Below are 13,470 nucleotides of genomic sequence, written 5' to 3' on the forward strand. Positions count from 1 at the left end.
CATATTGAAATAATTTTTGGACTTAATGGATTAAATAAAATATATTATTAAAATTAAGTTCACCCATTTCTTTTTACTTTTTTAATGTGGCAACTAGAAAAATTTAAATTACATGTGGCTCATACTATATTTCTTTTTTGTGTGTGTGAGGAAGATCAGCCCTGAGCTAACATCCATGCCAATCCTCCTCTTTTTGCTGAAGAGGGCTGGCCCTGAGCTAACATCCGTGCCCAACTTCCTCCACTTTATGTGGGACGCTGCCTCAGCATGGCCTGACAAGCGGTGCCTCGGTGCGCGCCCAGGATCCGAACCCAGGCCGCCAGCAGCAGAGCGCACACTTAACCACTACGCCACGGGGCTGGCCCGCTCATACTATATTTCTATTACCACTGGTCTAGATCATTGGAAAGCACCTCTCGAGCTCAAACCCTTCATTTAAAACTTAAAATAAAAACCTTCATTTACAATTTAGTCAAAAGCAAGAGCAGTACTATCACTGAAAATTTCTGCTTCTGAATCTAGGAGCCAAGACATTTCAAGCAGCCTAAACTGACAGAAAATGTTACTTCTGAAGTCTTTTCCCTTAAATGAAAATTCTCAAAAACTGATTTTATCTGGGCCATCTGGAACAGGGGCTTGTAAAACTACATGTAAGCTTAATAACTGTTGGTACTAAAAAATCCTTCTTTTGCACAATTCTTCATCTTGCAAGGGAAGCCAAGTAACCTTAAACTTTGATATTCTTTAAAAATGCATAACCCCAAATTCTTCAAATTTTCAAATAACGGGAAGAGAAAAAAAATCACTTTCTTAAGATGATTTTTTTCAATTTCCACATTCTCATAAGAAAGTAAACCAGATGGTGGGTTGGGTTGGTGGAAAGCCAAGATCATATGGCTTAAGTTGCCTCAGTTCTACAATAAGAAAGGAAAAGCATTTCATCCTATATACCCATACTCACACACATCTTAAATCTAGCTCAAGGCTTAGCAGGTACCTTACCTCTGGTTGTTTGTTATCTGGTTGTTCTTCATAGGAACATTGAAGTCCACTCTAAAAAAGAGAAAAAAATTCAGATTAAGAGTCATGATCAATTTATTGTTCCCTCAAAGATTAGGAGAGGCACTTTTAGTGAGCCAGTTAAATAAGATGGAAGCTCAAAACTCACCTTAAAAATAATCAGTGGTATTAGAAGTCAAGAGAGTGGTTAGCCATGGGGGGAGGAAGGTGGGAGCAGTGATGGATAGGACACCAGAGGGGGCTTCTGGGGTTCTGGTAATGTTCTATTTCTTGACCTGGGTAATTGCACAAATGTGATCATTTTGTGATAATTCTTTGAGCTTATACTTTGTGCCCTTTAGGTATGTACCTCATACTTTAAAAGAGAAATTTTAAAAAATAAAAATAAAACCTAACTTAAATCACAGGAACTAGCCCTGAAGACCTAGGAAGCTAAAACCAGTTCCGTTTAAAGATTTCTATGCGGGCCAAGCATGACAGTATCTAATAATAGTGGCAGCTGACAGGGTGAAGGGTAATAAGGAAGATATCCTGATTCTGATTCCTTTGATATTATTTCTGGGTCCTAGTGAAGCTAACAACCCTCAAAAGAAAAAACAATAACTGGAAAAATAAAACATATCAAGAGAATATCATCCTTTTTAGAGAAAGCCTGGGGCCCTGAGACCAGAAAGAAACCCAATGTCCAAGACCAAGTTCTCACGGTATCCTTCAAGCAAAACACAGAAAATAAAAGTAAGATAGCCTCTTTCAAAAAGCCTGACAGGAGAGGGTGGAACATGTGACCCTGCCCACCTCACCAACAGGCAATTAGAAGAAAAGTGATCAAGCCAGCATAAGCAAATAATTTACTGCAGTGTCTCCTTTCTTACCGAACAGATTACTGCTTTACCTTTTTTGTTTGTGTGTGAGGAAGCTCATCCCTGAGCTAACATCCGATGCCAATCCTCCTCTTTTTGCTGAGAAAGACTGGCCCTGGGCTAACATCCGTGCCCATCTTCCTCTACTTTATATGGAATGCCGCCACAGCATGGCTTGTCAAGTAGTACGTCGGTGAGCGCCCGGGGTTCCAAACCTGCGAACCCCGGGGCCGCAGAAGCTGAGCACGCGCACTTAACCGCTATGCTACCGGGCTGGCCCCCTGCTTTACCATTTTTAAGAACTGATAATTCCTTTCCCCTTCTTCTGAACTCCTTGGAACCTCAGCCTACTTCAACCTGACTGAAAACAATGATGTGCGGTAGCTATTTGTAAGGTCTAAGTTTTGCCTGTCAGGATCCTTTTTAAGTAATTTCTTTCTCATCTGTAAAATGAGGATGATAGTATCTACCTCACAGTTATCGTGAAAATTAAATGAGTTAGCAATTTGTAAAGTGCTTAGAAAAGAACCTGGTACACAGTAAGTGCCATAAAAGTAGTAGCTATTATTGTATATGTTAATGCTTCTCCAAAACGTAACTCTGTGATTTAAAAGGCAGATCAACCATTACTAAAACAGCTAGCATCACAAGCTAAGGGACTTCAGGGAAGGTATGACCTAGTCAAGACTACTGCTGTGCTCCATCATTAAAGCTCCATTACTAGTCCTTCCTCTCTAAGGCTGAGGCTTGGCAGATGATTACAAAATCCTAGACCTACTAAGAAGACCACCAATTTTCTATATCCCCTGTGCATGTACTGCAATCTACCTCACTGAAGAGCAGCCTTTCCCAAAGTGAGTTGAGGGAATAATTGTATATTCAAACATTTTAATTAAAAGAAAGTCTTCAAAAATAAAGGCAGTATGCCTCTGAAGAAAGGAATACACTCTACTTAGTTTCAGGCTACTTGATTCTGATTCTAAGCATCTTCTTTAAATATCCTGAACAAGGCTCTTGCCAGCCTTAAAGGGCATTCCAAAGAGGACAGAGTATCCCATTACCAAGGGTCATTTTCCCCCCTCCAGCCTTTCAGAAGGCCCATGGTGAAAAGGGCTAATGGCAAGAAGCTGAGCACAAGCCACCCCTCTACTGTGCTGCTCCCTAACCCCAAGCCATTACAGGGAGGAAATTCTTTGGGCAGAAACACTCAAGAATCTGTCTCATCCATCCAAGCTGCTGTGGCATAGCTTACTGATGAGAACTGGACTTGTAATCTCTTCTCATTGCCTGTGGATTACCTCCCCTCATCATCTCCTAGACTTTTCAACAATAGCTCTGCTTTTAGCTTCTCTCTGAGGATTCCACCACAGAAACTGCTCTTGCCTGCACATTCCACTTGTTCCAATCTATGTAAAATCTGTACCCCTTCCTTTTCCATTTCCCTGAAATACTCCCAAGCTTACCCTTAGGCTCGAAGTCAGGTATCACTACACATCTATCAAAATGGCTGAAATAAAAAAATAACAGCAACACCAAATGCTAGCAAGGATGCAGAGAAACTGATCACTCATACACTGCTGATGGGAATGTAAAATGGTGCGGCTGCTTTGGAAAACAGTCTGGGAATCCCTCAAAAGGTTAAGCATATGACGCAGCAATCACACTCTTAGGTGTTTGCCCAAGAGAAACGACAGCATATGTCCATACCAAGACAGGTGCACGAATGTTCAATGTTCACAGCAGCTTTATATGTAATAGCCCAAAACTGGAAACAACCGACACATCCTTCAATGGGTGAATGGCTAACAAACCGTGGAGCATCCATACCATACACTACTACTCAGCAATATAAGAAATGAATTATTGATATATGCAACAACTTGATAAATCTCAAGGGCATTACGCTGAGTGAAAAAAGCCAATCCTAAAAGGTCACATACTGTGTGATTTCACTTATATAACATTTTTGAAATGATAAATCTTAGAAATGGAGGATAGATTAGTAGTTACCAAGGGGTAGGAATGGAGGGAGCGAGGCCATGACTCGAAAGGGGTAGCATGAAGGATATCTTGCTGGTGATCAAACAAAACAATAATTTTTTGTCTTGATTATGGTAGGAGTTACACAAATCTATACACATGATAAAACAGCACAGAACTATACACTTTATTTCAATGTCAACTTCCTCCCTTTGATATTGTACTCTAATTATGTAAGATGTATCCAACGGGGGAAACTGGGTGAACACAGGACCTCTCTGTACAACCGTTGCAGGACCTCTTTGCAACCTCCTGTGAATCTATAATTATTTCCAAACAAAATGTTAAAAATATTGATTTAGTTGGGTTAAGAATATCAAGTCTCTATCACTTGAAATCTCAGGAGTCCAGGCCCAGTTCCATTAAAAGCTCTCAAAGGAACCATGCCCACCCTTGCTTCACTACCCCTGACTGGAAAATTGAGGTATTATGGCTGTCTTAGAGACTTTCTTTTTCTCTGCTCTCAGTTTTTCCTCTCCATTTCTTTTTCTACTACATCAAGGCTGTTGCTTAACAAGTTAAAACACATTAGAGAAAAACAGGTTTAAAAAAGCACGGGGGAACAAGTAAAAGGGAAGTGCTTCACAAGTTGGCAAATGAGTATGACTGGCAACCTGTGAGAGGAAGAAAGGAAATGACATGGCAAAAATAAGCAGGAAGTTTACTCAAAGAGCTGTAAAGTCAACTGGAGTCCTAAAAAACTGAGGTGGAACCTGGTAATTATCCAGTCAGTTTCTGGCTATCTAATGTTCCCTCAACAAATCAGTCAATTCCCCTTGGCAATTCAAAGCAGGGGCCAGAAGACTCAGCAAACCGAGTTCTCTTACGCAGGAAAAAGAGAGGAGGCAAGTGAAGCAGTCACTACTCAGGAGGCCCCATTTCTGAAACACTGCCAGCAACCACCACGTAAAGGCATTGAAACAAAAAGAAATTTGAGCTGACACCACATGGCTGCCTAGGCTCTTCCAAAAAGTAGTCCTATGATGTGACTCTCGGTTAGAAAAAAGTACATTAATAATCAGGGAACAAAGTAACTTCTTGTCCTCAGGCCAAATAAGCAGAATTTATCCAGATTACATGAGGAAAATTGATTGCAACCTTCAGTAGACAAAAGGTCTATTTTAACCTGTCCTTGTTCATTATGAATATTTAGAGGATCTGGCTGGTAGCCAAGGAGATCCAAATTCTAGTTCTAGCTCTGCCACCAATTTGCTAGTTCAGTGACCTTGGACAGGTCATTTTCCATCAGCAAAACAGGACAAGCCAATCATTTCAAGGCTCAGGGTTAATCTGTGTTAAATGAAACTTTGAGCCCTTGGGCAGAAAGATATTTCATATTAGGTCCAGAGGGAGAAAAGATAAGCACCTCCTCTAGTCCCACTCCCAGCCAGCCCAGTTAATTCCTCAAGCCAATTTCCCTGGGGAGAGAGGAGATAAAGCACAAGACTGAAGTTGTAGGAAGTTGACGAGCATGATACCCCACCTCTTGTCTTTCAGCTGGTGCATGCATCTGGACAGGTCTGATGTGAGCCCAGTGGAGATGGGAGGAAATAATTAAAACCTAAGATCTAGGGGCCGGCCCTGTGGCTTAGCAGTTAAGCGGCTTAGCGGTTGAGCACGCGCCCTCCGCTACTGGCGGCCCGGGTTCGGATCCTGGGGGCGCACCGACGCACCGCTTCTCCAGCCATGCTGAGGCCATGTCCCACATACAACAACTAGAATGTGCAACTATGACATACAACTATCTACTGGGGCTTTGGGGAAAAAAAAGGAGGAGGATTGGCAATAGATGTTAGCTCAGAGCCGGTCTTCCTCAGCAAAAAGAGGAGGATTATCATGGATGTTAGCTCATGGCTGATCTTCCTCACAAAAAAAAAATAAAAAATAAATAAAAAACCTAAGATCTAGTTGCATGCCAATGTCCACCTGTCTTGTTTTTCATATGGTCTATCCCCTTTCCTTAAGATCACCTGAGGAGTAGAAAGGTCCCTTATCTAATACTAGGATTGCTGTGATTCCTAATTTGTCCACCAGGTGTTTCTCATGGCCATAAGCTACTGAGTTCTTCCATTTCCATAGCCAGGCCAACAAGGCCACTTGCAAATAGTGACCATAATGAAATTAGAGGGAAAGGGAGAGCTACATGAACTTTTAGGGTGCCCATACAATTCTCTAATTCATAGTGCCCTCATACGTTTAAGCCTAGGATAAAGGGAGATACCCTTCTGCCTTATGTATCTGTTAATATCCAAAAGATGCCCTCATTTGAACCAGCCCAAATTGGGAAAGGGGGTGGATCACACCATTCACATGCCTGCCCATCCATCAACCACTTCCCCAAAAGGACAAGACTGCACAATGCTATCAACTCAAGCCCTTATGGCCGCCCAAAGGCACTACCCTTGGATCCTGTCAAGGCATATGAGCAGCCAAGACTATCAGTTACACACCTAACTGTCCTCCTGTACTTTGCTCCTGGCATGCACAAACGTACCACATGTTACAAAAAGGATAAATGTAAAAGTTCCATACACCATACTAGTAATTTGGGCAGATAAGGGAGAAGCTACGTTTGTAAGTGACCAGGGATCCACGTATGCAGTGTAAGAGACCCGAAAGTGCATGGAGAGCCCTCCCCACTTCTAATATCCTGCTTCTCTAGCCACCTGTGGGGTGAGGTTGGAGAACAGCAAGAATGAGCAGCCACACCCTGCTCTACCATTACCCAGCATGTGTCACAATCGTGATGCAAACCCCATGGCCTGGAGTCCAACCACACCATAGGCCCTTCTCACCCTCCCACCCCCAATGCTTTAGAGGGTTCTACTGAACATCTAAATCACCACGCTCTGGGGAAGATTTCCTTTTGTGAAGGGACCTTTGAAATGTGGGCCGTTTCTCATTTGTCTGGGATGGTCCAGGGCGGTGGGGGAAGGGGAACTAACCAAATGACCTTTCAAGGTCCCTTCCTTGGGGCCTAGGGATTTGCAGGATAAGCATCAGGTCCCACCTCGCCGACTGGGAGCTGGGGGCGACAGAACTGCATTTCAAAAATAGGAAAGAGGGCAAAATGGGTCCCGGCAATCTGAGCCCTTTCTCAGTGGATCCACCCCTAAAGGGCAACTACGGCTCGATTTCTGGGCTGGGGAAAATGAGGTTAGAAACCGTAACACCCGGGCAAAGCCTCAGCTACAACGGTGGGCAGCCTCGCCCTGCCTGGCTAGGACCCATGGGGCCGAGCAGAGGCCTAAAAGCAACTTGGGGCAGTCGGGAAAGCAAGTCGGCCCCAGCCGGAGAGACTGCGGCAGAGCCGCGAGGGCGCGCAGGCACACGTGTACAATTACCTCATGACGACCCGCTTCCCCTTCACATTCAGCTTGTCCAGCGTCAGCTTGTTAGAAAGCGACATCTTGGCAATACAGCGGCGGCGACAAGCCAGGGGATCAAAGAGCAGCAGACGAAACTGCCTATGTGCGGGAGAGACGCGTGCCGAATGCCCAGCTCCGCGCGGGCCCCGCCGCTCCGCCTCCCGCCCCGCCCCGCCACGCCACGCCACGCCACGCCCCGCCGCGCCCAACGCGCCGCGAACAGCAGCCGCTATTGGACGTAGCCCAAAGGCGCCGGCGCACTGCCATTGCTCGGAGGCGCTGTCCGTTTGCTAGGGCGCTGGTGGACGTGCTGCTTCCGTTTGTCACGTCCGGCACGCAGCGAGCCGCTGGTAACCTTAGTGATTAGGGGCGGGAGCGGAAGGCGGCGCCCCCCCGCAAGTTGGGGGGAAGGGAGCCGGGTGGCGTCACGTGGCGGACGTGGAGAGAGAGAGAGGTTCAAGGCCGCCGCCCGGGTCTCGGCCGCCGCCCGGGTCTCGGCCGCCACCCGGGTCTCTGCTGCCGCGCCCAGAGCAGCTACAGCGCCGCGGAAACCCGCGACAGCTTGGGGAAAAGCGCCATCCTCCATCCCACGGAATTCCCGGCAGCCCTACCAGGATCGATGCAAATGGCACCTCCCTTTGGAAAACTGTGGTTTCCCGGCTCCCCAAAATGGAATTCTCCGCAAGGCTGCTAAGCGGCTTTAATAATGGAGACCTCTCAGAAGTCAGGAAAGGCCCAGGACCCCCCCGCACGCCCCACCTTTTTAATAATAAAAAGTGCAGTGTAATTCTTCTGGTTACAACACAGTGCTACAACATATAGCATTTTTCATATATTAACGAATGCAAAACTCGGAAGTAGGTACTGTCATCCTCATTTTACAGATGATGCGTAAAGAGGTTTAGTGACTTGCTTAGAGTTTCAGATCTTGTAAGTGATGGGTTCAAACCTAAGCAATCCAGATGTAGAATCCATACACTTAACTATACTGTAATACAGACACCATTGCTAGGAACTAGGTATTCGGTGTCCACATGCTTAGAGAGTTGGCTGGAATGAAGTAATTTGAATCACAAAAATTTCCCACGTATGGCACTCGTCCAGGTAAGATATAGGAAATATTAATTCATAGTGCACTGGTATTGAGACACAAATGTGTCTGTCTGATAATGAGACACAAGTTTAAAGTTATAAGATAAACATTAGTTCCTTTCAATCCTGTCAATGTACATTTGGGAAACCTTCATGGAGTTACTCCAAATGAATCTACATTTAAAGCCCAGATGGGCCTCCTGGCCTCATCCATGATCAGCTCTGCATATATTTAGCACTTATTTCATTCCATCTGGATTATTGTGGCAGTGCAAAGCAATTCCTTTCTGATAAGATAGAAAAGCAACCAAGGGCATCATCAGGGAAACCAAAATAAGCATACAATCTGACAGCCTGAACTTAACAATACTTCCCAATTATTGAGCACTTACTGTATGCCAGACACTGTGCTACAGGCTGAACATACATGATTCATTTACTCCTCACAATAGCTTTGTGAAGTAGGTACTATTATTATCTCTATTTTATAGATGAGAACATTAAAGCTCATAAAGATCAGGAAGTTTTATCCTCTACACATCTGAAGCAGTATCAGAGATGCAAAGATCCTAAGATGGGAAAGAGCCTTAGACAACACAAAAAGTCCAATGTTGCTGGAAAATAGAGTGGGAGGAAGAGAGGTCTAAAATTATACTGAAGAGGCAAGGTAAGCAGGGACCAGAACCTTTGGGCCTTATAACCATGATAAAGATGTGATATTCATCTTAAAAGCAATGAGAAGCCTTTTGTTGCAGTCACTTTTGCCTACCCAACAGCCTTTCCCCAGCCATCTCCTTTCTTGCTAACAGAAGCCCAGTTTGATTATTGGGCCAGTGACAGGGAGGGTAGGCTTATGTCACAGCCCCACGGGATGAATCATGGTTGACTTCAATACAATACGGTTGTCTAATAGACCTTATTCAAATTTTCCAAATTTGTGTTAATAATGTCTTTGATAGCAAATATCTTGGTCCCAGATGCAATCCAGGATCATACATTGCATTTAGTTGTTTTTTTTTTTAATTTTTTGTTTATTGCAGTAACATTGGTTTATAACATTGTATAAATTTCAGGTTTACATCATTATACTTCTATTTCTGCATAGATTACATCATGTTCACCACCCAAATACTAATTACAACCCTTCACCACACACATGTGACGATTTATCCCTTTCACCCTCCTCCCTACCACCTTCCCCTCTGGTAACCAACCATACAATCTCTGTCTCTATATGTTTGTTTATTGTTGTTATTATCTACTACTTAATGAAGGAAATCATATGGTATTTGACCTTCTCCCTCTGACTTATTTCACTTTGCATAATACCCTCAATGTCCAACCAAGTTGTCACAAATGGCTGGATTTCATCGTTTCTTATGACTGAGTAGTATTCCATTGTGTATATATACATCTTCTTTATCCATTCATCCCTTGATGGGCACTTAGGTTGCTTCCAAATCTTGGCTATTGTGAATAACGCTGCAATGAACACAAGGGTGCATGTATCTTTACGCATTGGTGTTGTCAAGTTCTTTGGATAAATACCCGACAGTGGAATAGCTGGATCATAAGGTAGTTCTATCCTTGATTTTTTGAGGAATCTCCATACTGTTTTCCATAGTGGCTGCACCAGTTTGCACTCCCACCAGCAGTGTATGAGAGTTCCCTTCTCTCCACATCCTCTCCAACACATGTTGTTTCCTGTCTTGTTAATTATAGCCATTCTGACGGGCGTGAGATGATATCTCATTGTAGTTTTGATTTGCATTTCCCTGATAGTTAATGATTTTGAACATCTTTTCATGTGTCTGCTGGCCATCTGTATATCTTCTTTGGAGAAATGTCTGTTCAGGTCTTTTGCCCATTTTTTAATTGGGTTGGTAGTTTTTTTGTTGTTGAGATGCATCAGTTCTTTGTATATTTTGGAGATTAACCCCTTATCCGATGTATGGTTTGCAAATATCTTCTCCCAATTGTTAGGTTGTCTTTTCGTTTTGTTGATGGTTTCCTTTGCTGTGCAGAGGCTTTTTAGTTTGAGGTAGTCCCATTTGTTTATTTTATCTATTGTTTCTCTTGCCCGGTCAGACATGGTGCTTGAAAAGATGTTGCTAAGACCAATTTCAAAGAGCGTACTGCCTATGTTTTCTTCTAGAAGTTTCACAGTTTCGGGTCTCACATTCAAGTCTTTAATCCATTTTGAGTTAATTTTGGTGTATGGTGTAAGGAAGGTAAGGGTCTACTTTCATTTTTTTGCATATGGCTGTCCAGTTTTCCAAACAACATTTGTTGAAGAGACTTTCTTTTCTCCATTGTATGTTCTTGGCTCCTTTCTCAAAGATTAGCTGTCCAGAGATGTGTGGGTTTATTTCTGGGCTTTCGATTCTATTCCATTGATCTGTGTGTCTGTTTTTGTGCCAGTACCATGCTGTTTTGGTTACTATAGCTTTGTAGTATATTTTGAAATCAGGGAGTGTGATACCTCCAGCTTTGTTCTTTTTTCTCAGGATTCCTTTAGCTATTTGGGGTCTTTTGTTGTTCCATATAAATTTTAGGATTCTTTGTTCTATTTCTGTGAAAAATGTTGTTGGAACTTTGATAGGGATTGCATTGAATCTATAGATTGCTTTAGGAAGTATGGACTTCTTAACTATGTTAATTCTTCCAATCCAAGAGCGCGGAATATCTTTCCATTTCTTTGTGTTTTCTTCAATTTCTTTCAGCACTGTTTTATAGTTTTCGGCGTACAGATCTTTCACCTTTTTGGTTAAGTTTATTCCTAGGTATTTTATTCTTTTTGTTGCAATTGTAAATGGGATGGTATTCTTAATTTCTCTTTCTGCTACTTCGTTGTTAGTGTACAGAAATGCAACTGATTTTTGTATGTTGATTTTGTATCCTGCAACTTTACCATATTCGTTTATTACTTCTAAAAGTTTTCTGGTGGATTCTTTAGGGTTTTCTATATATAAAATCATGTCACCTGCAAATAGTGACAGTTTCACTTCTTCCTTTCCAATTTGGATCCCTTTTATTTCTTTCTCTTGCCTGATTGCTCTGGCTAGTACTTCCAGTACTATGTTAAATAGGAGTGGTGACAGTGGGCATCCTTGTCTAGTTACTGTTCTTAGAGGGATACCTTTCAGTTTTTCACCATTGAGGATGATATTAGCTGTGGGTTTGTCATATGTGGCCTTTATTATGTTGAGACACTTTCCTTCTATCCCCATTTTAGTCAGAGTTTTTATAATAAATGGATGCTGTATCTTGTCAAATGCTTTCTCTGCATCTATTGAGATGATCATGTGATTTTTAGTCTTCATTTTATTAATGTGGTGTATTATGTTGATTGATTTGCGAATGTTGAACCATCCCTGTATACCAGGAATAAATCCCACTTGATCATGGTGTATAATCTTTTTAACGTATTGTTGTATGTGATTTGATAGTATTTTGTTGAGGATTTTTGCATCGATGTTCATCAGTGATACTGGCCTGTAATTTTCTTTTTTTGTGTTGTCCTTGTCTGGCTTTGGTATCAGGGTAATGTCAGCTTCATAGAATGAGTTAGGGAGCTTCCCCCGCTCCTCAATTTTTTGGAAGAGTTTGAGAAGAATAGGTATTAAGTCTTCTTTGAATGTTTGGTAGAATTCACCAGGGAAGCCGTCTGGTCCTGGACTTTTATTTTTGGGCAGGTTTTTGATTACTGTTTCGATCTCCTTACTGGTGATTGGTCTATTCAAATTCTCTACTTCTTGATCCAGTTTTGGAAGGTTGTATGATTCTAAGAATTTATCCATTTCTTCCAGATTGTCGAATTGGTTGGCATATAGCTTTTCATCGTATTCTCTTATAATCTTTTGTATTTCTGAGATGTCTGTTGTAATTTCTCCTCTTTCATTACTGATTTTACTTATTTGTGCCTTCTCTCTTTTTTTCTCGGTGAGTCTAGCTAAAGGTTTGTCAATTTTGTTGATCTATTCAAAGAACCAGCTCTTGGTTTTATTAATTTTTCTATTTTTTTAGTCTCTATTTCATTGATTTCTGCTCTGATTTTTATTTTTTCCTTTCTTCTCCTGATTTTGGGCTTTGTTTGTTCTTCTTTTTCCAGTTCCTTTAGGTGCATTGTTAGATTGTTTCTTTGAGATTTTTCTTGTTTGTTGAGATAGGCCTGTATTGCTATAAACTTCCCTCTTAGAACTGCTTTTGCTGTATCCCATAAATTCTGGCATGTCGTATTTTCATTTTCATTTGTCTCCAGGTATTTTTTTATTTCTTCTTTGATTTCTTTGTTGACCCAGTTGTTGTTCAGTAGCATTTTGTGTAATCTCCACGTATTTGTGGCTTTTCTGATTTTCTTCCTATGGTTGATTTCTAGTTTCATACCGTTGTGGTCAGAAAAGATGCTTGGTATTATTTCAGTCTTCTTAAATTTATGGAGACTTGTTTTGTGGCCTAATATGTGATCAATCCTGGAGAATGTTCCATATGCATTTGAAAAGAACATGTATTCTTCGGTTTTAGGATGGAATGCTCTGTATATATCTACTAGGTCCATCTATACTAGTGTGCCATTTAAGGCCAATGTTTCCTTATTTATCTTCTGTTTGGATGATCTATCCGTTGGTGAAAGTGGAGTGTTAAAGTCCCCTACTATTATTGTGTTACTGTCTTTTTCTATTTTTATGTCTGTTAATAATTGCTTTATATATTTAGGTGCACTTACATTGGGTGCGTAGATATTTACAAGTGTTATATCCTCTTGTTGGATTGTTCCCTTGATCATTATGTAATGCCCTTCTTTGTCTCTTTTTACAGTTTTTGTTTTAAAGTCTATTTTGTCTGATGAGTACTGCTACCCCAGCTTTCTTTTCATTGCCATTTGCGTGGAGTGTCTTTTTCCATCCCTTCACTTTCAGTTTGTGAGTGTCTTTAGGTATGAAGTGTGTCTCTTGTATGCAGCGTATGTATGGGTCTTGGTGTTTTATCCCATCAGCTACCCTATGCTTTTTAATTGGAGCATTTAGTCCATTGACGTTTAAAGTAGCTATTGATAAGTATGTACTTACTGCCATTTTTTAACTTTTTTT

The 13,470-nt window shown here is 41.8% G+C and overlaps 1 protein-coding gene across 1 annotated transcript in view; it reads right to left on the reverse strand.

The window, feature by feature from the left end:
* Nucleotides 1–7,429, reverse strand: part of PGK1 (phosphoglycerate kinase 1) — a 19,410-nt gene extending 11,981 nt beyond the window's left edge. The window contains exons 1-2 of the mRNA XM_004442065.3: nt 7,265–7,429; nt 1,003–1,053 (exon numbers count right to left, since the gene is read on the reverse strand). Coding sequence (XP_004442122.1) covers nt 1,003–1,053; nt 7,265–7,329 — 116 coding nt within the window. The 5' untranslated portion in view covers nt 7,330–7,429. The remainder of the gene's footprint in view (nt 1–1,002; nt 1,054–7,264) is intronic.
* Between the last annotated feature and the right edge of the window lie 6,041 nt (nt 7,430–13,470).

The sequence above is a fragment of the Ceratotherium simum genome, chromosome X (assembly GCF_057802395.1).
Source record: "Ceratotherium simum simum isolate JZ-2026a chromosome X, ASM5780239v1, whole genome shotgun sequence".
Classification (NCBI taxonomy): Eukaryota; Metazoa; Chordata; class Mammalia; order Perissodactyla; family Rhinocerotidae; genus Ceratotherium; species Ceratotherium simum.